At 42.1% G+C, this 25,118-nt stretch overlaps 2 protein-coding genes across 2 annotated transcripts; both read left to right on the top strand.

Moving 5' to 3' along the window:
• Positions 1 to 19: 19 nt before the first annotated feature.
• Positions 20 to 13,672, top strand: LOC129704024 (U6 snRNA-associated Sm-like protein LSm1). The gene is made up of 4 exons (XM_055646845.1): positions 20 to 156; positions 10,372 to 10,440; positions 12,596 to 12,711; positions 12,917 to 13,672. Exons 1-4 carry the CDS (start codon positions 111 to 113, stop codon positions 13,085 to 13,087), a joined length of 402 nt encoding a protein of 133 aa, XP_055502820.1. The 5' UTR covers positions 20 to 110; the 3' UTR covers positions 13,088 to 13,672.
• A 1,800-nt stretch (positions 13,673 to 15,472) lies between these two features.
• On the top strand, positions 15,473 to 22,500 carry LOC129704021 (uncharacterized). Its single transcript, XM_055646842.1, has 3 exons — positions 15,473 to 16,331; positions 17,429 to 17,538; positions 20,451 to 22,500. The coding sequence occupies exon 3, from the start codon at positions 21,363 to 21,365 to the stop codon at positions 22,071 to 22,073; it is 711 nt and encodes a 236-aa protein (XP_055502817.1). The 5' UTR covers positions 15,473 to 16,331; positions 17,429 to 17,538; positions 20,451 to 21,362; the 3' UTR covers positions 22,074 to 22,500.
• The last annotated feature ends 2,618 nt before the right edge of the window (positions 22,501 to 25,118 follow it).

Genomic DNA, 25,118 nt, shown 5'->3' with positions numbered 1-25,118 from the left:
GGCCAACAGAAATGCCCCGGGTACCGCCCTCGCCGCGCTGGAAGTGACGGTCGCCGGCGTTGACGATTTCCTGTGTGCCATGTGACGCCCAATGGTTGACTTGGAGCAAGATGAACTATACGCCCGGCACAGCCAGCCTGATAGAAGACATTGACAGTAAGGCATTACCTTCTCGCCTGCTTATTCTTTCAGCTTCAATTATCTTCTTGAGGAACGTCGGTAGCTTTGTCCTTACAACCATGCAACTCCTTGCACATTCTCTTTAAGACCAGGGTTGCATTCATCTTAAGCCTAGGCAACGAGTAGCATCAGCTGCTGCTGTTACTACTTCTACTGCTGCTGCTTCTTGGGCAGCTCCTTTGAGTCAAGGCTGCCTTGATTTGGCTCTGTGGATTATCGGGTGTCTGGTGAGGTCAATAGGGGAATCCCAGACCCTTCCACAGACGGAGCAAGAGATACCTGGTGAAATATTTAAATGGGGAGTTAGTGAAGATCAAAATACAGCAAATGCTGGAAGTCTGATATAAAAACAGAATGTTGGAAATGCTGAGCAATTCAAGTGAATCTTTTAAAGGTGGTAGATCCTTTGGGCAGTTTATGCGCTTCTGCTATTTATGCTGGGCTTCTTTGTGGTTCTGTCATGTAGCTTTGACGTTCTTCATGCCATTTAGAATGCTGCTTAACCATTCTGAACTCTGAGCAAAAACAAAATGCTGGAGGAACTCAGCAGGTCAGACAGCATCAGTGAAATGAATAGGCAAGCAACATTTTGGATTGGGACCCTACTTCAGATAGATGTAGTAGGGATGAGACATTCACGCCCCTACTCCATCAGTCCTCCCTTTCTCCCCACTACTCCATCAGTCTGAAGATGGGGCCTGACCCAGTCTGTCCATTCCTCCACATATTCGACCTCACTTGCTGAGTTACTCCAGCAGCTTGATTTTTCTCAAGATTCCTGCAATATCTTGATACAAAAATTGTATCTTGAACTTTGGTGATCCAAAGATCCCATTCTCAGTAGTGCAGTTGGTTTTTCTAAAATTATGGTGGCCTTGGGAACAACCTTAAATCTTTTACCCGCTCTGCTTTTTGTGTTGGGCACTAATCACAGGAAATTTCCACACAGTCCTATGCTAGAAAGTGCTACAGATGCTGAAAATCTAAAATTGGGGGTAAAATGCTCAGGTGGTTTTGATGATGGAGAAAATAACTTATTATTTTGGGTTAATTACCCTTTTTCAGAACATTGACCTGAATGTTAGTGTTAAATATTAAACATAGAAAAAAACAGTAAACACTCAGATCAGACAGCATCTTTAGGGCAAAAAAAAGTGTCAATGTTTCAGATTATTGATTATGATGCAAGGTCAGTGGCCTGAATCGTTAACATTTTTTCTCTTTCTATAGGTGCCACCTGACCTTTCCAGATTTTTATTTAAAACTAAGTTTAGAGGTTGAATTTTTTCACTTAAAATCATTCGAAGGATGGAATATGTTTGCAGAAAAATATGAACTGAATAATAGTGTTGACGCGTTAAAATGAAATCCATTTTGTCTCTGGACAATATAATTCACACATGATTCAGGGAGCAGCTGTTCAGCCACATCCCCCAGATGGTCAAAGAGAACCCTGGCAGGAAGCAGTGGGACCCCTTTTAGTCAATGCTATTGGATTTGTTTTTATTCTTGAAGATGGTTATAACTGGTGTTTCTGAGGTTCCCTGTTATGGGAGCTGAATTTGTGAAGTTGGACTGACAATTCCTCTTTTTAAAACTTCATTTAAAAAATACTGTGTTCTCCCAAGGCTTACTGTTTTTCAATTAGCTTATGCGTTTTTCAATATTTTATCTGAGATGGCAGTAGGCTGGACCAGATAGTTTGCTAAGAGACGGATTCAAGGCCACGTATCAAGGACAGTCACATTCGAGCAGTTCTTCATCTAGCAAGCATTTGGCGCCTCTCTGTCCTTGTAAGTTCATCTCTGTTCTTGATTCTTCGTGATTGAGCCAAGGTCATCTTGACAGCGCTGATAAATTCACACATGTCGCAGTTATCATCAAGTTGCTAGACTTTCTACCCATAGCCTGTTCTTTAGGCTGCAGTTTTCTGTTGATCCTCAACTGTTTCATTTCCCCTGAGATGTGCTGCAGTTACAATCCAAATACACCTTGCAGATATATTTAATTAATTCTTGGATGTCTTGCATCTTTGATCGATCCAGTCCTGTTGTTCCCTTGCAGTAATATGAAGAATGCCTTCCCTGGAGCTAATTACAGAGATCCTCAGGAATCTGGGACACTCCATAACTCAAGATTTACTCAAAATCCAATAACTCCCGTTGATTAAGGATCATCAGGTTGTCATGAAGTGTTGTCTGAGACTTTTTAACTAGTTATCTTTATGGGATCCTTGAGCCCTTCAACATCTATTTATCTTGCAACATTGAATATATTGCCATTTTTATTTTGGTGAGGTTGAAGGAATCGCACCTTGTATTTCACTTGGGCAACTTATAACCTAACAGTATTAACATTGAACTCTCCAATTTTCAATAATTAACATACAACATTCTTCCCCCTCCCCACATCCCTCCTCTTCCTCCTGTCTTCGCTGTGCCCCATCTGGATGCGTACCCATATCTCCCTTTCCCTTTTCACCCCCCACCCCCACATCTCTTGTCCACCTATATTCCTTCCACTGGTTTCACATTTCATGCCTCTTCTATCTTTTATCTCCTTGCATCACACTTGTCTTTTCATCTCTGGCCTTTATCCAATCATCAGCCCATCAAAACCTCCTCTTAACTTTTTTCGCCATTTACATGCCAGACTGTCCTGCCCTCACCTTTCTTCCAGCTTTTTCACCCTATTACAGTCTGAAGCAGGGTCCCAACCTGAAACATCACCTATCCATGTTCTCCAGAGATGCTGCTTGATCCGTTGAGTTACTCCAGTACTCTGTCTTTTTGTTTGTCAACCTGCATCTGCAGTTCCTTGTATCTACAGGCAACAATATCTGTTGTGGCATGTTTAATGTGGGCTGTCGTATTATTTCTTGCTCTGACGAAGGAGGTAAATTCATTAGTATCAAAAGCTTAGCTCACAGTGGGGGGCTTTTCTAATGAAGCAGAGTGTTGGCAATGTCAAAACCTTGCACTGGTGGAGAACTTCATTGGAGTTAGCTTTCCATACTCCACCTTGCCTATTGGATTTTCAGAGGATTTTTCATGTTTAGTATTGAAATCGTCCAGGAGCATCAAGCTGTTGCATGTTGAGATGAGGACAGTTTTCCCAAGGTCTAGATAGAAGACCCTTGGAATATATATGCTGATGTCTGGATATTAGTTAAAAGCAGCCAAATTCGAGCATAGTTCATTTATCTCGTAGTGAAAATCAACAAAATATCAGTTAAGCTCATTCAATGAGAGACATAACCCATGATTACGGTCACCTTGTTTGCCTTTCCAGAAGTTGGCCCCCATTGCAGTAAGATGTTACTCTCTCCACAAATTAAATGTCTGTATTTAGAATGTTTACTCTATACACTACAACCCATTCAAAAGGTAGCATCTTTGTTATGCAAAATCATTGAAGGATAAAATATGAGAAGAACTTGCATAAAAGATCAAAGTAAATTATACACCAAACTACTGTGCATGCAGCTACAAGTACCTGGAATTGCTGCTGAAGTTCAAAACGTGATTAATATTTTGCTCAATAAAGTCAGACCAATGTTGGTTCGTTTCAAATCCATAATGCCTAGCTTCAAGGTGAGTTGGCATCTCCAGATCATCGGTGTAAAAAATGTATAGAGTATAGAGGCTTCAGAATTGCCAAAGTGGAACTGGTTTCTGTCAACTGCTCTCCATAACACACAGCAGTCAAACAGAAAAGTTAACAAATAGATTCTGGTCATGTATAAACAGAACTGCAGATGCTGGTTAATACACAAATGGACGCAAAGTGCTGGAGTAATAATCTGGTCATGTTAGAAATTAATAATAAATGTGAAGAAGGTAGAATCATTTAGATTCCAGGACAATATTGTTTATCAAAAAAACTGTCGACTCAAAGTAGATTGCAAACATGAAAGTTACTAAGGTCTGAAAGGTTGAAAGATTTTGTGACATTTGTTTGTTAAACCTCTTTTTATTCCAGAAAATATACAAATCCATTATTTGGTATAAGTATTTTGCACATGATTTGATTAGAAAATAGTAATATTTATTTGTCTTTTGACACTGGTAAGTTTGCATTACAATAACATTTTGAAAATATTAAAAAGCTGTGCAACCAGTCGAATAAGGGAGGAATTAAAATAATGGAGTGATGAATTTGTTATTATGATATTACTATTAAAATTGCATAACTTGCTTAAAGCTATTAACTGCAAATATTTCTAAAGTGATTTCTTTAGTATTATCTCACAGTAAGGCCATTTTTTTTATTTTAAAGGCTACTTCATTCAACACAGCATTACCTTGGTGAGCAGCTAAATTTTATGTTTTAAAAAAAACTTGCTGGACTTTTAATCTTTCAAGAAAAATACTTTGCAGATACAACTGATAGGTCCATTGTTTGGTTGTTTCTTGCCATGGCAGTAAGAATCTTCCTTCCTAGCATTGTAGGACATTACAAAACAATCTTACCTAATTAATGTTTAAGAAGGAACTGCAGATGCTGGAGAATCGAAGGTACACAAAAAAGCTGGAGAAACTCAGCGGGTGCAGCAGCATCTATGGAGTCTGAAGAAGGGTTTTGGCCCGAAACGTTGCCTATTTCCTTTGCTCCATAGATGCTGCTGCACCCGCTGAGTTTCTCCAGCTTTTTTGTGTACCTTACCTAATTAATGTTGTTTGTGTATTGTACTTGGATTTTTTTCAATTTCTGGTCATGTGTATGAAGAGTGCAACAATTTCTGTCTAGATCTGCCATTGGGTTTTTTTTCATACAGGTAAAATAATAAATAAGCTCCAAAACTTTATCCATCATCCACGGAAGTAAGGTTTATGCCTGCAGAGGTGGAATCATCACTTTTAATGAAATTTGTGACCCTTTTTTTCAGTTCTTAACATATAAGATTGCAAGGTACAAGGCCAAAGGAGCTGGATTGTGCTTGATCTGGCCATGCGTTTCTCTCAATTGTACTTTTTATGGCCTCACAGTTCAACCGTCCTGGAAGTCTGACTGCTGTGGTCCTCCTTTGAGAACGATCAGCTTTTCATTGATGACCAATTTTCAGAAAACTACAGTCAGAGACATTTGAACAATTTTTTTCTAATGATCAAAGTCCTTTAAATTCATTTGAATAACAAAAAATAAGTAACAATGAAAAACATTAATAAATTAAAGTACATATATAATATTACTAATAAAATTGCATTACTTGCTTAATTCAGGAGCACGTGTATTAATTTGTGTTCGATGTTAACAGCCGTTTTTCATGCACACGTGTCTGAAATAGTTTGGATTGTGTAATACCTTATTCTTTGACTTTATCTGTCCTTTCATTTTGCATTACACGTGAAGAAAATTCCAGCATGCAATATGTCTTTGGTACTTTGATCCACATTATTTACAAAAAAAGGTATTCCTTTGCTTACTTACTGGTTGGAACTTGAAGGGCCACAAGTATTTTGTATACAATTTTAATCTTTTGGAAAAAAAGCTTTCAGCCATTTTCATCATTGGTGTTGTGTTAGTGATAAATGGTCCATCATATGTCGCGTGCCAAAGCAGTTTAGTGTTGGCTGGAGTGTGACACGTGATGTGGACACTACTGCTGTGTCCTGAGCCACTGATGCATTTCGGCATCATTTATCTTGTTGTATTCGTAAATTATAGACTTCCAAGCAATTTTAATTTGTTTATTTTAAATTCAGGATACCAGAACAATTGAAATTTATCAACAAAAATAATGCCATTTAATAAAATCGATCTACCTTTAAAAATGTCTGAATGTTTACCTCTTAAATGGATTCAATGTGTTCTGAGTTTAATGGATAAAAGGTAATCTGTAAATTGGTCTCGTAAATCAGTATCGACAGAAATATTTATTTTGCAGTAGATTTGAGGAAACCTGTTTGGTAAATCATTCATTTTAATGAAGGAGCATGCTAAAAAAAATTGGAAGGTTTCTGCTTTTATTGTAAATGACTAACAAGATAGGTTTTCTAGAAATGCATTATTTTTGTTCTTGGCATTGAGATTAACAACTAAATTATAAGGTTAATAATAAATCCCAGTAGATCTTTGCCCTATTAAGTCAACTGAAGTCCATTTATCCATTATTTTAATAGTGATATTAATCTATTTAAACCAAAACCTGGAATTTTGTGGTGAGAAATCTCAAATAGTGATGATATAATCAAATAACAATGAACATCAAAGCACAGAGGTACTAGGCAGGATTTGGATAAATTTGATGATAGGGGTAGTTTAAAGGAAGGTCTTAAAATAAAAATGCAGGGAGTGAATTCCAGAGAGTACTGAGGCTGTTGAGAACATGGCTGATATTAATGGACAGAGTTCACAGAAACATTATAGATAATTGGAGAGTTTGAGAAGTCAAGTCAAGTCAAGTACAGGATGAGAGGAGTACAGGATGCAGGGTAGATAGGAAAAAAAGTGTGAAACTCAAGTTGATTGCAGTAGATTGTGGGCAAAAACATATCTGGAAACTGGGATGCTTTTAAAAGTGCAAGAGTGAGTATGCATGTTCCTGTTAGAATGAAGGGCAAGACAGATAAGAATAAGGACTCCTGGATGACAAGAGAAAATTAGGCTTTGATTAAGAAAAAGTAGTCATTGGTCAGGATATATTCAGCATGTATCCTAGGAGGAGTATAGGGGATTGAGGAGCGTACTTAAGAAGGAAATCAGGAAGGCAAAACGGGAGCATGAAATGTTTTTCTGCAGATAAGATTAAGGAGAATCAAAAGAGATTATGGTAAAAGCGGTACTGACAGTGTAAGATGAATGAACGTAGATTAATCTCCTGGGTCTGATCAGATATATCCACGTACACTGTCGGAGGCTAGAGAAGAAGTCTTGGCTGAGATATATCAATCAATGTTCAACACTGGTTGGATGTCTGAAGGTGGCACGGTGGAGCAGCGGTGGAGTTGCTGTGTTACAGCGATTTCAGCGCCAGAGACTCTGGTTCAATCCTGACTACGGGTGCTGTCTGTATGGAGTTTGTGCGTTCTCTCCGTGACCCCGTGGGTTTTCTCAGAGAAATTCGGTTTCTTCCCACACTCCAAAGACGTACAGGTTTGTAGATTAATTGGCTTGGTATAAATATAAATTGTCCCTAGTGTGTGTAGGATAGTGTTAATGTGTGGGGATCGCTGGTCGGTGCGGATTCGGTGGGCTGAAGGGCCCATTTCCATGCTGTATCTCTAAACTAAACTGGAAGGTGGCTAATGTGTCTATAGGCAAAGAAGAACCTGGGAACAATAGACTAGTAGGCCTATGATCTACGGTTGGAAAATTACTGGAGAGGATTCTGGGAGATAAGATGTACTTGCATTTGGATAGAGAAGGGGTGATTTGGGATAGTCAACATAGTTTTGTGTGTGGATTTTCGTGTCATGAATTTGATTGAGTTGTTTTGAAGAAGTAATCAAGTAGGTTGATGAGGGCAGTGCCATTGACACTGTGTATAGACTTCAACTGTTAAGGTTCCACATGAAAGGCTGTTCTGGAAGGTTAGATTGCATAGGATCCCACAAGAGCAGTCTAACTGGATACATGGCTACATGGTAGGAAGCAGAGAGTGATGGCGGAAGATTGTTTTTCGGACTAGAGGCCTGTGATTAGGAGTGTGCCTCACAAATCAATACTGGTCCCACTTCTGTTATCTATATCAATGATTTAGATGAGAATGTTCAAGGCATAATTAGTAAATTTACAGATAACATGAAAATGGGTGGTATCCTAGACAGTGAAGATGGTTATTCAAAATTACAGCGGCATCTTGATCATCTGGACAAATTGCCTCGAAGTAGATATGGAGTGTTGTATTTTGGGAAGTCAAACCAGGGGAAGACCTTCACAGTGAACGGTAGGGCTTGTTGTAGAGCAGAGGGATCTCGGAGCATAAATATAGTTCCCTGAAAATGGTATCGCAGGTAGATAGGGTGGTGAAGAAGGCTTTTGGCATGCTGGCCTTCATCACCGAGGGAATGGAGTTAAGAAATTGGGACATTATGTTGCAGTTGTACAAGATGCTGGTGAAGCTGCACATATGTTCAGTTTTTTTCACCTTGCTATAAGAAAGATGCCATTAACTACAAAGGGTGCAGAGAAGACGTGGGGATTTTGCCAGGACTTGAGGGCCTGTGCTTTGGGGAGGCAAGGACTTTATTCCCTGGAGTGCTGAGGGGTGACCTTGTAGAGGTGTATAACATCATTAGGGGTATAGAGCAGATGAATGCACAGAAGGGGGGGGGGGGGTTCTAGGGAGGGGAATCAAGAACTATTAGACCTAGGTTTAAGGTGAGGAAGAAAAGATTGAATAGGAAGCTGTGGGGCAATTTATTTACACACAGGGTGATCAATATATGGAACAAGCTTCCAGAGGAAGCAGTTGGGGCAGGTACAATAGCAAAGTTTAAAATAAATTGTATGAATCTCAGAGCAGAAATATATCCAAGTATATGGATAGTTTAGAGGGATGTGGGCAAATGCAGTTAGCTTAGATGGGGCATCACAGTTCGGCATGGACCAGTTGGGCCTGTGGATTGGCAGATGACACAAAGCTGGTTGGCAGTGTGAACTGTGAGGAGGATGCTATGAAAATGCAGGGTGACTTGGACAGGTTGGGTAAGTGGGCATATGCATGGCAGATGCAGTTTAATGTGGATAAATGTGAGATCCACTTTGGTAACAAAAACAGGAAGGCAGATTATTATCTAAATTGTGTCAAGTTGGGAAACGGGATCTGGGGGTCCTTGTTCATCAGTCAATGAAAGTAAGCATGCAGGTACAGCAGGCAGTGAATAAAGCGAATGGCATGTTGGCCTTTATAACAAGAGGACTTGAGTATATGAGCAAATAGGTCCTTCTGCAGTTGTACAGGGCCCTAGTGAGACCACACCTGGAGTATTATGTGCAGTTTTGGTCCCCTAATTTTAGGAAGGACATTCTTGCTATTGAGGGAGTGCAGTGTAGGTTCACAAGGTTAATTCCCGGGATGGTGGGACTGTCATATGCGGAGAGAATGGAACGGCTGGGCTTGTATACTCTGGAATTTAGAAGGATGAGAGGGGATCTTATTGAGACATATAAGATTATTAAGGGTTTGGACATGCTAGAGGCAGGAAACGTGGTTCCCAATCACCACCACCCACCCCCCCCCCCCAGGACACTTATTATTTTTTATTCAAATCGTTTGGGGAGTCCAAGGGAACCTAAATGCATTTCGTTGTCTCTGTACTGTACACTGACAATGAAATAAAATTGAATCTGAATCTGAAGAAACGTGTTCCCGGTTGGGGGATCCAGAACCAGGGGCCACAGTTTAAGAAAGAATATTTAGAACGGAGATCAGGAAAACACTTTTCACACAGAGAGTTGGGAGTCTGTGGAATTCTCTGCCTCAGGGGGTGGAGGCTGGTTCTCTGGATACTTTCAAGAGAGAGCTCGATAGGGCTCTTAAAGATAGCAGCGTCACGGGATATGGGGAGAAGGCAGGAAGGGGGTACTGATTGTGGATGATCAGCCATGATCACATTGAATGGCGGTGCTGGCTCGAAGGGCCGAATGGCGTATTCCTGCACCTATTGTCCATATTGTCCTGTATGCCTCCGAGCGTAAAGTTGGATGTGTTTGGGCAACATTACTGAGTATCCTGTGGCAAGAACAGGGTAATTGTTGAGCAAAGAAGCTCGACCCAAAAAACTGGAGTAACTCAGCGGGTCAGGCAGCATCTCTGGAGAAAAGGAATAGGCGACGTTTCGGGTTCAGACCCTTCTTCAGACCAATTGTTGGTGTCAAGCAGGATACGATCAGTAAAGTTTAACATGAGCTGAGATTCTGAGCTAACATAACCTATTACGTTAAAAGCCTAAAATTCCTTTATATACCGTGTACTGACCTTTGGATGTTGCAATTTCATGGTGTTTTGCATTTGTTTAACATGAATTTATTCACGGATTTTAGAATTTGATAGCAGCAAAAACACACACATGACATCACATTTGAGCTGGAGTTTTATCCTTTTGCTTCTATTTATTTTGCATTCTCTTGTTAAATTTGATATCACTAGGAATTATAGTGATAAATTAATATTAGTTCGTATGTTTTCAAAAATTGCACCTTCAGAGGTGTCTGTACCATCTAAAATATTTATTTTCCTTCTTGCAGAAAAGCATTTAGTAGTGCTCCGAGATGGAAGAACATTAATAGGATATTTGAGGAGTGTAGATCAATTTGGTGAGTATTGTGACAGCGACAAAAGGCAAATGTTTAACTCTTAATAAACACAAAAATCAGCAGATCAGGCAGCTTCATTGGGGAGAGAGAAAGAATAGTGTGAACGTTTTGGGTAGTTTCCCTTTTATTAGAATTGTTTAACTGTTCAGAATATTAATCATATTTGGTAGTAAAAGCGCTGGAGTAACTCAACGGACCAGGCAGCATCTCTGGAGAACATGGATAGGTGAAGTTTCGGGTCAGAATTGTTCAGCTTGTTTGTTCTCTCAAATGCAGATATAAATCTGTCATTATGAACTCTGCAGTTCATTAACCAAGTAAGAGGCTCTGAATGGTAGAGTAGTTAATCACGAAGTTGAACTTGATTCATAACTTCACTCAAAAAGTTGTAGTTAACCCCATGTATTGTCTCATTAATGATTCTTGTAGAAGTTGAGGAGAACTTGATGTTCTTATTAAATTTGTAAGAAACATTTAGGACCACTCTTCGGCTACATTTCACACCTATTCCCTTAGACATCGATTATCTCCATCTCCTGCTCACTTCTGCCCATATCTGATTAGTATAACTCAAGTCACCTTGTTTCGCAGCAGACAAATTCATCAATCTGTGGAGAAATACTGCTGACAACAAATGGAGCATTTTTATAAAATATGGTCAAGCAAGTTTTTAATCAGAGAATGATACTGCACAGAAGCAAACACTTCAGCCCACTGAGTCTGCACCGACAAAAAACGACCCATTTACACTAATCCTATATTAATCTCAGTTCTTTTATCCTCGCCACATTCTCATCAATTTCCCCCTGAATCTCACATTTGCCAAAGGCAATTTACATGGCCAATTAATCTCCCAACTGGAGGGAAGAAACCAGAGCACCTGATGGAAATTCACACGGTCACAGAGTGAATGTACAAATCGGACACCGACCGCACCAGAGGTTGAGCCCATCCCTGAGCAACTCTATGGTGCCAGTTTATTGAACAGGTTTTAAAAAGAGAGGACAAGTCACCTTCTGATGAGCATTGATTTCATTTGACAACATTGTCCTCGTTCTACACTTTTGAACATGCTCTGCAAGACTTCAGAATCGTTCACTTATTAGCTAATGTAACTGAGAAAGCTATTCCTTGTTCATAATTAAATTGTTAATAAGGTAGCAGATTGGTTATTCTGCAGTTGTGATACAACAATTATTCTGTATCAGAGCTATCAACTGTAAAAAAATGTTGATATCTTAATTGTTGGGGGGAACATTGGGATTTTTAAACTTTTTATCTTATTGAACCTTGCTATTTTTTGTTTTTGAGCATTGTACCAGTGCTGGAGATAGAAACAGGCAAATAATTGAAGCTTTTTCTATTTGTGGCATGACTTGTTCACAGCAAAATGCTACTTTAAACGGCGAGTACTAAAATAATTTAAAAAATGCAACAAGTCGGGTAACATCTGCAAAAGGAAGAGATAATACTTCGGGTTGATGACCTTTCATCAAATATTGTGTAATTTAGTTATTGTTTATTCAGGCAGTTGTAAACCAGATCCTTGCTGTGAAATGTGGCGTTTGATTAAAAAGTTCCACGTTAAGATTTTGCTACTGTGCAGGAAATTCAGATCTCAAAAGCATTTCACTTGTTCTTACAATTGAGCTGCCTAATTAAATAATTTAATTTTTGAGTGTTAAAATAGTTCTAAAGCATGAGAAAATAAATCTCTTCAATGTCGGTATACTTCAGAACACTATAATACAAAGTATCATACCAAAAAGGTCTATGAAATAGCCTTTTGATACAGATCATTCGAAGTAATCATTGTGACATTTTAATTGTAATTGATCTAGATTAGTACGTAAATCCTCGGGTCTGTTTATTTATAATGTAATTTTTAAATATAACATAGCTAAGACAAGAATAATCCAGCTCGGAAACTGTAGAACAATTGTAAAATACAAATTTTATTGAGAACTGCAGTATTATTTTCTTCTTTAATTAATACAGTATATCCTTTATGAATGGAAGATAGACACAAAAAGCTGGAGTAACTCAGCAGGGCAGGCAGCACCTCTGGAAAGACGGAATGGGTGACGTTTTGGGTCAAGTGTGTTTTGTTAGACAATTGTGCTAATTCCCCTCCACATCCCTCTTTATATTGCAGCTAATTTAGTTCTTCATCGGACAGTGGAACGAATCCATGTTGCAAGGAAATATGGTGATATTCCAAGAGGGATTTTTGTTGTCCGAGGTGAAAATGTGGTGCTTCTGGGTGAAATAGTAAGTTTAACTAATCGCTCACATCCATACATTTTTATTTTAAAATGGAATTGATTATTGCACAACATGAACAATATGAGGAAGACTTTGTGGATTCATTCCAGGGGTTGGATATCTTTAATCCACTTTACAAAGTAATAACTTTACGATGTTTAAATTTGCCGTTGTGCTTGAGTTGGATTAATGACTAATATTACCCTTGCAGGATCTGGAGAGGGAGACTGATACTCCTTTACAGCGAGTGTCAATTGAGGAGATTCTGGAAGCTCAAAGAGTTCAGCAGCATGAAAAGCAAGAGGCGGAAAAGGTAAAAAGTGAAGCATTAAAAGAGCGAGGATTATCTGTCCCTCGCACTGATGCTCTTGACGAATACTGAACAAAAGTACAATATCGGACTTTCAAATCACCTTGAATCAGAGGACTTGAATTACTAGACCACCCTGGTGAAATGGGATAGATTGTATCTAAAAATAACTGAACTGTAAAAAAAAATATTTTAATAGTATATTTTACAATGGTGAGTATGAAATAACTGTACTTTTAAAAAGAAAGAACATCTTTCACTTGTTTTTAATTCCATACTCTTGGCCTGAAAATGTTAACGATAAGTTTTCACCGTAATGAACCTTTACCCACAAGAGATGGTTATATTAATCAATGCATTATTCATCGATACATTTGTCTTGCATAAATTAAATTGCTGTGCATTTACTGAAAATAAATATTTTCCTATGTTTGAAGCTTGAAATTTTTGTTTAGTTAATAATTGATATAATTTCAGCTCAATTGTTTGCCATGTGTAATTCATTATTCCCAAATTAAGTGCTGTTGTTGCCTAAAAAATAAAGTCACCACAGTTAACATTGGTTTTGAACTGCTGTGGGACTCCCTGTATATTGTTGAAAGTGCTTAGATGCAAGCTTTTTAAAAAATAAACTAATACAATAAATTCCCTTTGTAATATTTGCTCTTGTACTCTCATTTATGACTGCTTCATTGTTTCTCACTACTCCATAATGGTGAATTTTAAAAATATTTTTTTATATAGTAATCAGTCATACTCTAAAGAATGTAGTTTTGTGAGGATGGGCAGTTTGGCTGACTATTCTATTTTTTTAATTAATTCTATTTTTACTCTAATAGCTGAAAGTTCAACAATCATTAATTTTCTGAAACTTAAATTGTTCATCATTTTATTTACAATTGTTTTATAATGACTAAATGATGAAAGATTTATTTTACTGTGAAGTTGACATTACAATAGACAAGATCTTGTTGTAGGCCAGGTTACTCCAGCCAAAATTGCCTCCTGCAGTTTTCCCTATACTTAAGACGCAGAGGGCTAATGTTGCTCTGCTAAAGCATCCCAGGCTCTCGGCAGCATGATTCTAGCATCGGCAGCTATAAAAGATGTGAGGGATTTTAGATTGTTTTGAATGTCTCCAAGATCCAGAGACAGTGAAAAAATTATTATAGCTAAAATAGTTTTCAAAATTACATTTGCTAAGTTTGATTATTTAAAAGACAACACTTTGCAAGTAATTAAATATGTTTAAGCTAAAGAGCATTTTTCTTTTTAAACTTCCCTTTTGATCCCAGTCTGTTGCTCTTCAATCCCCATTTAGGCTGTGGGCCGAGCATCAAAAATGTGTCTAGAAATCAACTTTCGTGACCCATGTCTCAGAACTACATGAAATTTTGCACAGATTTAGGTATAATATAATTGAGAACGAAGTCATAACTCGTCAGTGCCAAAAGTTGCACATTAATTAATTAAACTAATTTTAAAAAGAGATCGAAAAAATAAGCGCCATCTAGTGTCCAATGCCCATATTACACCATGGGGAGCCTATTTCCGTGTTGCAGTCTATTTAAATCATATATTTCAAAGGTGAGGGCAGTTCCTGTTTACTGAACCCCACTGACTGCCAGTGTTCAGAGTAGGGGTCACGGCCATAGTGGGACTGGGTGGGGGAAGGCTAAGGCATCTTCCACTGCCAGGAAAATGCCTAATCCTGACCCTAACCCTAACATGCCCCCTTCCAGAGCTGCCCACAGCTGGAGCTGGAGCTGCTTTGGGACCGGCTACAGGCTTCGTACGTGTGGCCCCGCAGCGCGTCCACTTCGGCCAGCATGCCCTTCTCGATCACCGTGGTGATGATGTTGGGGAGCAGCACTGCCCTGCATACCGCCCGGTCTGCCTTCAGCATCACCATAGCGCAGGCTCCGCCAGTCCGTCTGCCCACTCGCTCGCTGCAACATCCGTTTACCGACAGCCCGACCGACCCCTCGCATCACCCACCAGCCGACCGACCCCTCGCATCACCCACTGGCCGTCTGACCACTCTCACCGTCCACCGGCGGCTGCAATTGGTACGTGTCGTAACTAACAAGTGTGTCGAAAAAAAGTGGTCAATATCAGCTTCACAAGGCTGCAGCTTGAGATGCTGCCGGGAGCAGTCGTGTGGCGAAAGCGTGGCGGCAATGCCAGTAGGTCACATTCCCCGCTCCCTCCCATCATCAACCTTAGGGCCTTCCGATTCCCGTCCTTCATTCCCACCCATCGGGAGGGAGCTGTACAGGGCCGACATTCTCCCTGACCACAGACTGAAACATTGATTGCAAGGAGCTGGTTGCAACCGCAGAGCCCATACAGAATATTAGTAAGCCTTTATTAAATAGCGTGTGGAATAATAGTTTCATGGTAATTAGCAGCTATGGTAAAGGTTGGAAGCCAACGGAGGTACTGACAGTCAGTCGAGAGCAGGAGAGATTAAGACAGTGTATAATCCATAGCACCTTGGTGTCCAATTTCATAATGTATACTAAGTAACAGGGCTGACACACCTTGGTTGGGAACCTGGGGCTCACCAAAATTGTTCTCAATTGAGCCCCGCACCTCCTAAGGCCGGCCCTGCCCGGCCACTCTCAGGACCCACCGGCGGCCCGGCCTGGCTGACCACTCTCACCATCCATCAGTGGCCCGGCCACTCTCGCGACTCACCGGCGGCCCGACAGCCTGACCAATCCTCCACAGCATCCTTCGGCCTACCGATAAGCCCGACCGATCAACCCACTGACCCTAACCCTAATCCTAACCCTAGCTCTACATTTGTTATTTATCATTTTTATGTAACAGTTCACATCATAACTTTATAAAGATAAATCAATTGAAAGACAAAATGATCAGCAATGTTAGCATTACCTTTATTCCTTGGAAACCTTTTTATTGTTTTGATGTAATTAGGAAGCAGCCATGATCCCAGGGTCCTCGCTACCTAGCGACCATAAAACAAAGCGCGGGAGTGGTCAATTTGCATCCAACCTCATTGTCAAACGTGCATTAATTGTACAATTACTACTCGGAAAATTTATAGTTTTTCTCATATTTAATAAAAATGCAAATTTTGGTCGTGACGATATTTTTACACAATATGTTAAAAATTCAGGTAGTTCCGTGAGTTGGGTCATGAACTTGAACGAAAAAGCTCCTCGGCCCACAGCCTAATTGAAAAGGACACACTGGAATTCTTCAACCTGTCTGAACTGACACAAGTTCCAAGTGGCAATTTCCTCATTGAGATGGCAAGCTGAACTTTGCTGCTGGACTCCAAGTGGAGGTCAGTGGCACTGATAGATTACATCCTTCATATCTGTATATTTGATAGCATATGCACAGGTGTTCTTGACGGCTTTTTATTTAAATGGTAAAAATGCTGGACGGTTTGTTGAAATGGTGGCAATTATGCTCCATATGTTTTGCTCCATATAAGTATATTGCTCAATGAGCAATGCTAGGCATACCTGAGACTTTTGAAATTTTAAGCCAAAAATAATATTTAAAGTTGTATCCTGACACTGAAATTACTCTATGGGGTGACGTGACAAATAACTGGATATTACAATAAGTGATATATAAGTAAACAAGAGTCCGTAACATTTTTCGTTGCAAAATCATAACAACACTGATGGAAATTTAAGAAATTAAAGGGTAATTGTCTTCCCTGCCCAAATGCCAAAAGAATTTCATCCCCAAAGTATTTTTTTTAAGAAACAAGTAAATATAGCAAAGTTCTTAAAAGCAGTGAAAGCTTTACATTCTAAGGAATTATGACAATGCACAGACACCAAAATCCTATACTTCCAGCGGCAGAAGTCTGCAGGAACTTAGCAGCTAGTCGAGGTTCTGGCCCATCTGGGCACCATGACAATGGGTCTTTAAACCCAGGGCACACCCCGGCGAGGGATCAGTCCGACTTCAGGACTAAGGCGGCTGCACCCCTTCTTAAGTGTAAGAAGTTATTGAAGATTAAAAAAACTGTGAATAGTTTTAAGAAAAATGATACTCTATTTTGAAAAGCAAAGGATGCAATTTTATTTTGTATATCTATGCAAGGATATTTTGTTCTGAATGTGTGAAGTGTAGCTGAACCTAACTGTTCACAAATAAAGCAGCCTAGATATTTTTCTTTGCACTGGTCTTAAATATATCCTTTAGAAGCTTGAAAGTAACATATTTTTGAAAAGGTAACACACCTGGGTTAGAGCATCTCATTATGCACCTATCACATTAGGGTGGCGTTGGTCGGAACTCCTAGAAGTAAGATAAGCAGATTGTATATGGAAAAACTAGACACTGTCATTGGAAGATATCTAAAGCTCATATTTATGTTATCGAAGGATATAAATTCTAAAATGTAAAACTTTTTCATTTCAGGCCTTTGTTGTCCATTCAAGCGCCCTCTAGCAAAATCACATTAAACAAAACTAAAGCTGTCTCTGCTTCTGCCAAGAACAAGCCTTGACCCCGTTTTCAAAAGAGACCATGTAAGCCAGTGTGGATATTTATTTTCCCTCTTTCCCACACTAATGTCTAAGTGGCATTCAATATAGAATTGTGTAGTTTATTTTGCTAAATCCTGGATTGAGGCTATTCCAACCAATTTCAAGTGGAGACATTCCATCCAATACAGTTTCATCCCTCCGGGCTGCTTTTTGAACTCAACTTTCTGATTAAGCAAACCCAGAGCTTATGAAAAGAATGATTTTTGGACCTTAAGCATGCTGTAGCTCAATTAACAATTTGTATCTTAACCAAATAACAGAACATAGTGGAGTTCCCAAAAAGAATTGCATCAGGATTTATTGGTGCTGAACATAAGACAATTTCAGCTACCCTTGAGCATATTTTAATGGCTCATTAATAGTTCATTCCTGCTCTATCCTGTTAATCAACTTATTATTTAGGCCTAATAATTCATCAGCTTCCCTCCCTAATGCTGTTTTAATAATATTGTTATTTTAAACAGCGTTCAATTTTTGTAATGCATCGGCTCGTGTTACTGAAAACCTGTACTCTAAATTTCTCTCAGCTGCCAGCACTTAGCCTCGCAGTTGAGAACACCTCAGCCACAATTTATATGCACAAAGGCCCAACAGAACTCTTTCAGCTGCAAGAAAGTGTTGTTTACATGCTGGTGGCAGCTAGTGTGATTACTGAAGTAATTGTGCATGCTCCCAAGATTTCTTAGAGAGGCAGCAGCTCTATATTTCTGATTCATTGGTGAGAATGGTGAATCTGTCCCTCTTGGTCAGAACTAGCATTTTAATACAAAAGAGACATTTGGCCTGGTGGTCTCATTGCTGCTTCCCTTCCCTTCCCTCCCAATGGATTAGCACCTCCACTAATAATAATTTATTTGTCATTTGAATGAAATGTCATTCCTCACGGGGCTATGCAAGGTGGGTAGTGGTTGATATTAATGTAAGGTGCCAGTGCAGCGCGTGTGTGTGTTATAGATGAGCTGCTTTTCCAGACAATCAGCTATCCAAACTTCGACATGTTTACAAAAAGTTTGTTCCAGTTACTTGGTGCATCACAAATTTAATTGTTATTCCCGATTTCCCAAATCCATGTCTTAACTCTGAAAGGCTTTTGCATCAATGTCTACATTTAATCTATGCAGCAGCCTTGGACCATGATAATAAGTACATGTGAACAACGGGATGGATAGTAGAGTGTGGGCATCGGACTGCTGAATGCTGAGGGGTTTGCAGCAACCATTGAATAGATAGTATGGCATTCTGATAAGATTCAGATTCAGATTCAATTTTAATTGTCATTGTCAGTGTACAGTACAGAGACAACGAAATGCATTTAGCATCTCCCTTGAAGAGCGACATAGAAAACGATTTGAATAAAAAAATAATAAGTGGGGGGGGGGGGGGTGATTGGCAGTCACCAAGGTACGTTGTTGAGTAGAGTGACAGCCGCCGGAAAGAAGCTGTTCCTCGACCTGCTGGTTCGGCAACGGAGAGACCTGTAGCGCCTCCCGGATGGTAGGAGGGTAAACAGTCCATGGTTGGGGTGAGAGCAGTCCTTGGCGATGCTGAGCGCCCTCCGCAGACAGCGCTTGCTTTGGACAGACTCAATGGAGGGGAGCGTGGAACCGGTGATGCGTTGGGCAATTTTCACCACCCTCTGCAATGCCTTCCGGTCGGAGACAGAGCAGTTACCATACCATACTGTGATGCAGTTGGTAAGGATGCTCTCGATGGTGCAGCGGTAGAAGTTCACCAGGATCTGAGGAGACAGATGGACCTTCTTCAGTCTCCTCAGGAAGAAGAGACGCTGATGAGCCTTCTTGATCAGAGTAGAGGTATTGTGGGTCCAAGAGAGGTCATCGGAGATGTTGACTCCCAGGAACCTGAAGCTAGAAACGCGTTCCACCTCCGTCCCGTTAATGTGGATGGGGGTGTGCGTGCCGCCTCTGGACTTCCTGAAGTCTACAATGAGCTCCTTGGTCTTCTTGGAGTTAAGGGCCAGGTTGTTGTCAGCGCACCATGCTGCTAAGTGCTGGACCTCCTCCCTGTAGGCCAGCTCATCGTTGTTGCTGATGAGGCCAATCACCGTTGTATCATCTGCATACTTGATGATGGTGTTAGTACCATGTACAGGTGTGCAGTCATAGGTGAAGAGGGAGTAGAGGAGGGGGCTCAGCACACAGCCCTGAGGAACGCCGGTGTTCAGGGTGAGGGTTGAAGAGGTGTGCTTGTCTAACCTCACAGACTGGGGTCTGTTGGTTAGAAAGTCCAGTATCCAGTTGCAGAGGGAGGGGTCGATGCCCAGGTTACCGAGTTTGGTGATCAGTTTTGATGGAATAATGGTGTTGAATGCTGAGCTGTAATCGATGAACAGCATTCTTACATAAGTGATAATCGACAGGAGTAAGCATTTCTTGGGAAATCCCAGAATCTAGCACATAACAGCTGCAAAGCAGATTTCCCATACTCAATTTTGAACAAGACTAATATTGCAGCTGCATAAACACTGTTTGTATGAGCAATTGTTGTTTATATATTCTAAATATTCAAAGAAGAAAGAAAGACAGACTTTAGTAAAAAGCCTTGCAGAATATTTTTTTTAAACTACTCTCCCTGGTGCAACTGAGAGCATACAGTGCCCTCCATAATGTTTGGAACAAAGACCCGTCATTTATTTATTTGCCTCTGTACTCCACAGTTTGAGATTTATAATAGAAAAAAAATCACATGTGGTTAAAGTGCACGTTGTCAGATTTTATTAATGGATATTTTTATACATTTTGGTTTCTGCATGTAGAAATTAGAGCTGTGTTTATGCATAGTCCCCCCATTTCAGGACACCATAATGTTTGGGACACATGGCATCACAGGTGTTTGTAATTGCTCAGGTGTGTTTAATTGCCTCCTTAATGCAGGTATAAGAGAGCTCTCAGCACCCAGTCTTTCTTCTATCACCTTTGGAAACTTTTATTGCTGTTTATCAACATGAAGACCAAAGTTGTGCTAATGAAAGTCAAAGAAGCCATTATGTGACTGAGAAGCAAGAATAAAACTGTTAGGGACATCAGCCAAACCTTAGGCTTACCTAAATCAAATGTTTGGAACATCATTAAGAAGAAAGAAAGCATTGGTGTAGCGTTGTTACAAAACCTACCATCAGCGGCGCTGCAGATCTGCCACTGCCTGTGCCTGCGATTCCGGAGGCTTTGTAGGAGGGGGGCTGATGAAGAAAATCCATTCTGCGAGCCCGACCCCGCTTTAAAATAAAAGTCGCTGGTCGATTGCGTCGCTAGATTGAACTTAAACGCAACTAAAAACGCCTTCAACATCATGGATCGCAAGTGCAGGACAAAACAAAAGGTATGTCGTTTATTTAACATATTATCGTGCTTTTTGGTGTGGCTTCATTTTAATCTGCTGATGCGAAAAATGTTATTTGGGCCCCGATACAAATTGGCCATGTCTTGCTCATGGCTTAAATCATGGCAGCGGCAACATTCCAATCGATCACATTCCAGAAACATGGTGTGTGTGCGGGTGTATGTCGTTTTGCCTTTAAAACGTATCTCCTCGAAAACCAGACGCAAAAATGCAGAGATTTTTACAATTTCGGTAGGGTTTTAACATGATTTCATAAATGCATCTCTCTAGATTTGGTCAATTATTTCCCCAGATTTTGAATAAAATTGCTCACAAAATATCAAAAAAAAATTAAATCAAATTGCCGCATGAGGCACAGTGCCACCTCATAGATGTCCAATCACAATGGATCTCATTTACATATATGACATCACAATGGGACAGGGGTGTGAGATTGGAACCTTCACATGGTCCAACTAAAATCAAACTGCTGCATGAGTCACAGTGCCATCTCACAGATGTCCAATCACAATGGATCTTATTTACGAGGATGTTACCTCGTGGTGGATGTTATGTACCGTGGTTCTCCGCTCCGGCTGATTAATGTGTATGCCTCACCCGTGTGGAGCGAGCGGCTGGCCGTTCTCCAGCAGCTCCCAGTGCTGTTGGCCACGTCCCGGCAGCTCGTTCTGGCCGGTGACTTCAACTGCATCATTGATGCGGCTGGACGATCCGGCAGTGCTGACAACAGACTGGACATCACGTCCAAGTTCCTGATGGAAATGGTAAAAGACGCAAAGCTGCACGATGCCTTCAGCGACCCTGCAGGTGGGTCCCAGCCGCGGTTCACCTGGTCGAGATCGGACAGTTCAGCCCGGTCCCAGATAGACTTCGTCTTCACGACGAAGGCTGTCACGGTGAGACACACCGACCTCACGCCGGTGTTCTTCTCTGACCACTGCCTCCTTCAGGCTTCCTGTCACCTACAGGAGGACCAGAAGGCAGGCAGAGGGACGTGGAAGTTAAAAGTGAAGCTGTTGACCCCAGAGAACGTTGAGGAGCTAAAGAGGGACTACGCTCGTTGGAGAACGGTGAGGCCCCTCTTTGACTCCCTGACACTCTGGTGGGAAGCACCCAAGGAAAACATTAAGAGGTTCTTCATAGTTAAAGGGGTTTAGAGAGCAAGACAGAGTCAGAGGGAATTGTGCCAACTCCAGACAGATTTGCAACAACTGCTCCTTCTGCAGTCGAGGGGGGTGGATGTGAGGGAGGAACTTAAGAGAGGTGAAGGACCGGCAAGCTCGGCTCTTTACCTCTGAATCCTCCGAGATCATCTTCCGATCCAGGGTCCGCCATGTGGAGCAGGATGAGACGTGCTCACGTTTCTTCTTCCATAAGGTTCACAGGGGGAGCTCTGTGATCAACAGCCTTAGGGAGGAGGACGGCTCGGTAGCATCCTCGCAGACAGACATGCTGAGGGTCTGCAAATCCTTTTACACGGAATTGTATGACAGAAAGGCCACAGACAGCACCGCCTCCCAGAACTTCCTGTCCTCTATCACGGAGGTCTTGGAGGACAGCAAGCGGGAGAGTCTGGACCAACCACTGACCCTAGAGGAGCTGACTGGCTCCATCCGCTCCTTTGACTCGAGTAAAACTCCCGGAAGCGATGGCTTACCGGCCGAGTTGTATTCGGCTCTGTGGGACTGGGTGGGCCCGGACCTGCTGGAAGTGTACAACGACATGCTTCTAGCCGGCAGCATGTCAGACTCCATGAGGAAGGGCAGCATCACCCTAATCTACAAGCAGAAGGGGGAGATGAAGGATATAAAGAATTGGAGACCCATAACATTGTTGAATGTAGATTACAAGATCCTGTCTAAGGCCATCGCCAACCGGGTCAAGTCTGCTCTGGGACAGGTGATCCACCCAGACCAAACCTGTGCTGTACCTGGCAGGAAAATCTCAGACAGCCTAGCGCTGCTGAGAGATACCATCGCCTACGTGCAGGACAGACGGGTGGATGCCTGCCTAGTCAGCTTGGACCAGGAGAAGGCCTTCGACAGGATATCGCACACGTACATGAGGGACGTGCTCTCCAAAATGGGTTTTGGGGAGGGAATCCGAAATTGGATCAAACTGCTCTACACCAATATCCGTAGTGCAGTCCAAATCAATGGGTGGGAATCAGACAGTTTCCCTGTAAGGTCTGGAGTCAGGCAGGGTTGCCCTCTCTCTCCTGTCTTGTTTGTCTGCTGTATTGAACCTTTTGCCGAGTCTATCAGGAAGGATGCGAGCATAAGAGGAGTGACATTGCCAGGCAGTGGGAGCATTCAAGTCAAAACCTCCCTGTACATGGACGATGTCGCCGTCTTCTGCTCGGATCCAAGGTCGGTCCGCAGATTGATCAGCATCTGCGACCAGTTTGAGTTGGTCACGGGAGCCAGGGTGAATCGCAGGAAGAGCGAGGCCATGCTCTTTGGCAACTGGCCAAACCGATCTTCCATCCCCTTCACCATCAAGCCTGACTTCTTGAAGGTGCTGGGGATCTGGTTCGGGAGGGCTGAGGCGAGTAACAAGAATTGGCTGGAGCAGATAGCCAAGGTGGGGAGGAAGCTGGAGCTGTGGAGGCAACACTCCCTCTCCATAACCGGAAAGAATTTGGTCATCAGGTGTGAGGTGCTCTCGGGGCTGCTGTACTTGGCGCAAGTGTGGCCTGTCCCTCCTACGCCACAGGGATCACCCGGGCCGTCTTCCAGTTCATCTGGGGGTCGAGGATGGACCGGGTGCGACGGGCCACAATGTACAAGTCGGCAGACAACGGGGGTAAAAGCGTGCCCAACGTCGCCCTCACCCTGATGGCCACCTTTGTGTGTGGCTGCATCAGGCGGCGTGTAGAGCCAAGGCACGTGGGCAGCAAGTGTCACTACCTGCTGAGGTTCTACCTGTCCCCGGTGTTGGGAAGGATGGGCCTGGCGCAAATGCCACGCAATGTGCCAGTCAGCTGGACATTGCCGCCCCATCTGTCGTCTGTGGAAAGGTTCTTCAGGACCAACACCTTTGACCACAAGTCCATCGGGCAGTGGTCAGCACGGAATGTCCTGCAGGCACTGCAGGGAAAGGACTCGATGGATCCGGTGGCGTGGTTCCCAGAGCAGACTGCCCAGCTTGTCTGGCAAAATGCCTCATCGCCAGAACTGACCAACAAGCACCAAGACCTGGCTTGGCTGGCGGTGAGGGGAGCCCTCCCAGTTAGATCCTTCCTGCACCGTCGGAACCTCACTACCAGTGCACGCTGCCCTCGGGACGGCTGCTATGGAGAGGAGACGGTTGCCCACCTCTTTGCAGAGTGTGGATTTGCAAAAAGAGTCTGGAGAAGTATGCAAGGGTCCCTGGAACGATTTATCCCGAACAGCTCCATCACAGAGGACTCTATGATTTACGGACTGTTCCCAGGGACACATTCAGAGACTGACATCGAGTGCTGCTGGAGGGTCATCAACTCGGTGAAAGACGCTCTTTGGTCTGCCCGAGCGTTGCTCACCACCCAGCAGAGCGAGATGTCCGTCAGGGAATGTTGCCGACTGGCCCACTGCAGACTGCAGGAGTACGTGCTGAGGGACGCACTGAAGCTCGGTGCAGCCAACGCCAAGGCTCAGTGGGGGAGGACCACAGTCTAGGGTCCTTCTGCTGCTGGACATGGGGGGGCACGGTATGGTGGAGACGCCCCTCAAATTAAATTAAGGGAAGGTATCCCACGCCAGGGGGCCACATGAGGGGCACTGGCGGGGGACATTTTTGTGGAATTTAAAAGAGAATTTAAAACTGTATTGAACAATCTCTATAGCCTACGGAAATGTCGGATGGAATTTTCGCACTGTGCACACATTGTATATATTTATTACTTGGACAGGGGCCACAGAGTGGCACGGGTGGGGGACAGTTTGGTGGAATTTGACAAATGTAAAAAAAATTTGTATATTCTCCGAAAATGTCGGATGAATTTTTTGTACGAATGGTTCATGAATTGTATATATTTATCAATTGAATAAAGTCTATTTTGAAATTAAAAAAAAAAAAAAAAAATGGATCTCATTTACATACAATATCACAATGGGACAGGGGTGGGGGATCTCTCCCCCTCACCCTTCCACCCCGTGCCTTTCCCCCACTCCCCCTTCTCTCTCCCCCCCTTCCTCTCTCTCCTCCCATTTCTCTCTCTC

The sequence above is a fragment of the Leucoraja erinacea genome, chromosome 15 (assembly GCF_028641065.1).
Source record: "Leucoraja erinacea ecotype New England chromosome 15, Leri_hhj_1, whole genome shotgun sequence".
Taxonomy (NCBI): domain Eukaryota; kingdom Metazoa; phylum Chordata; class Chondrichthyes; order Rajiformes; family Rajidae; genus Leucoraja; species Leucoraja erinaceus.
The sequence above is the reverse complement of the archived record's forward strand: the minus strand, read 5'-3'. Positions and strand labels throughout refer to the sequence as shown.

Excerpts from the sequence above, each read along its gene's own strand:
- LOC129704024 (XM_055646845.1), top strand. The coding sequence starts at position 111 with ATGAACTATACGCCCGGCACAGCCAGCCTGATAGAAGACATTGACA. Across the intron at positions 157-10,371 it reads CCTGATAGAAGACATTGACA|AAAAGCATTTAGTAGTGCTC; the intron begins GTAAGGCATTAC and ends TCCTTCTTGCAG. Across the intron at positions 12,712-12,916 it reads TGGTGCTTCTGGGTGAAATA|GATCTGGAGAGGGAGACTGA; the intron begins GTAAGTTTAACT and ends TTACCCTTGCAG.
- LOC129704021 (XM_055646842.1), top strand. The coding sequence starts at position 21,363 with ATGGTCCAACTAAAATCAAACTGCTGCATGAGTCACAGTGCCATCTCA.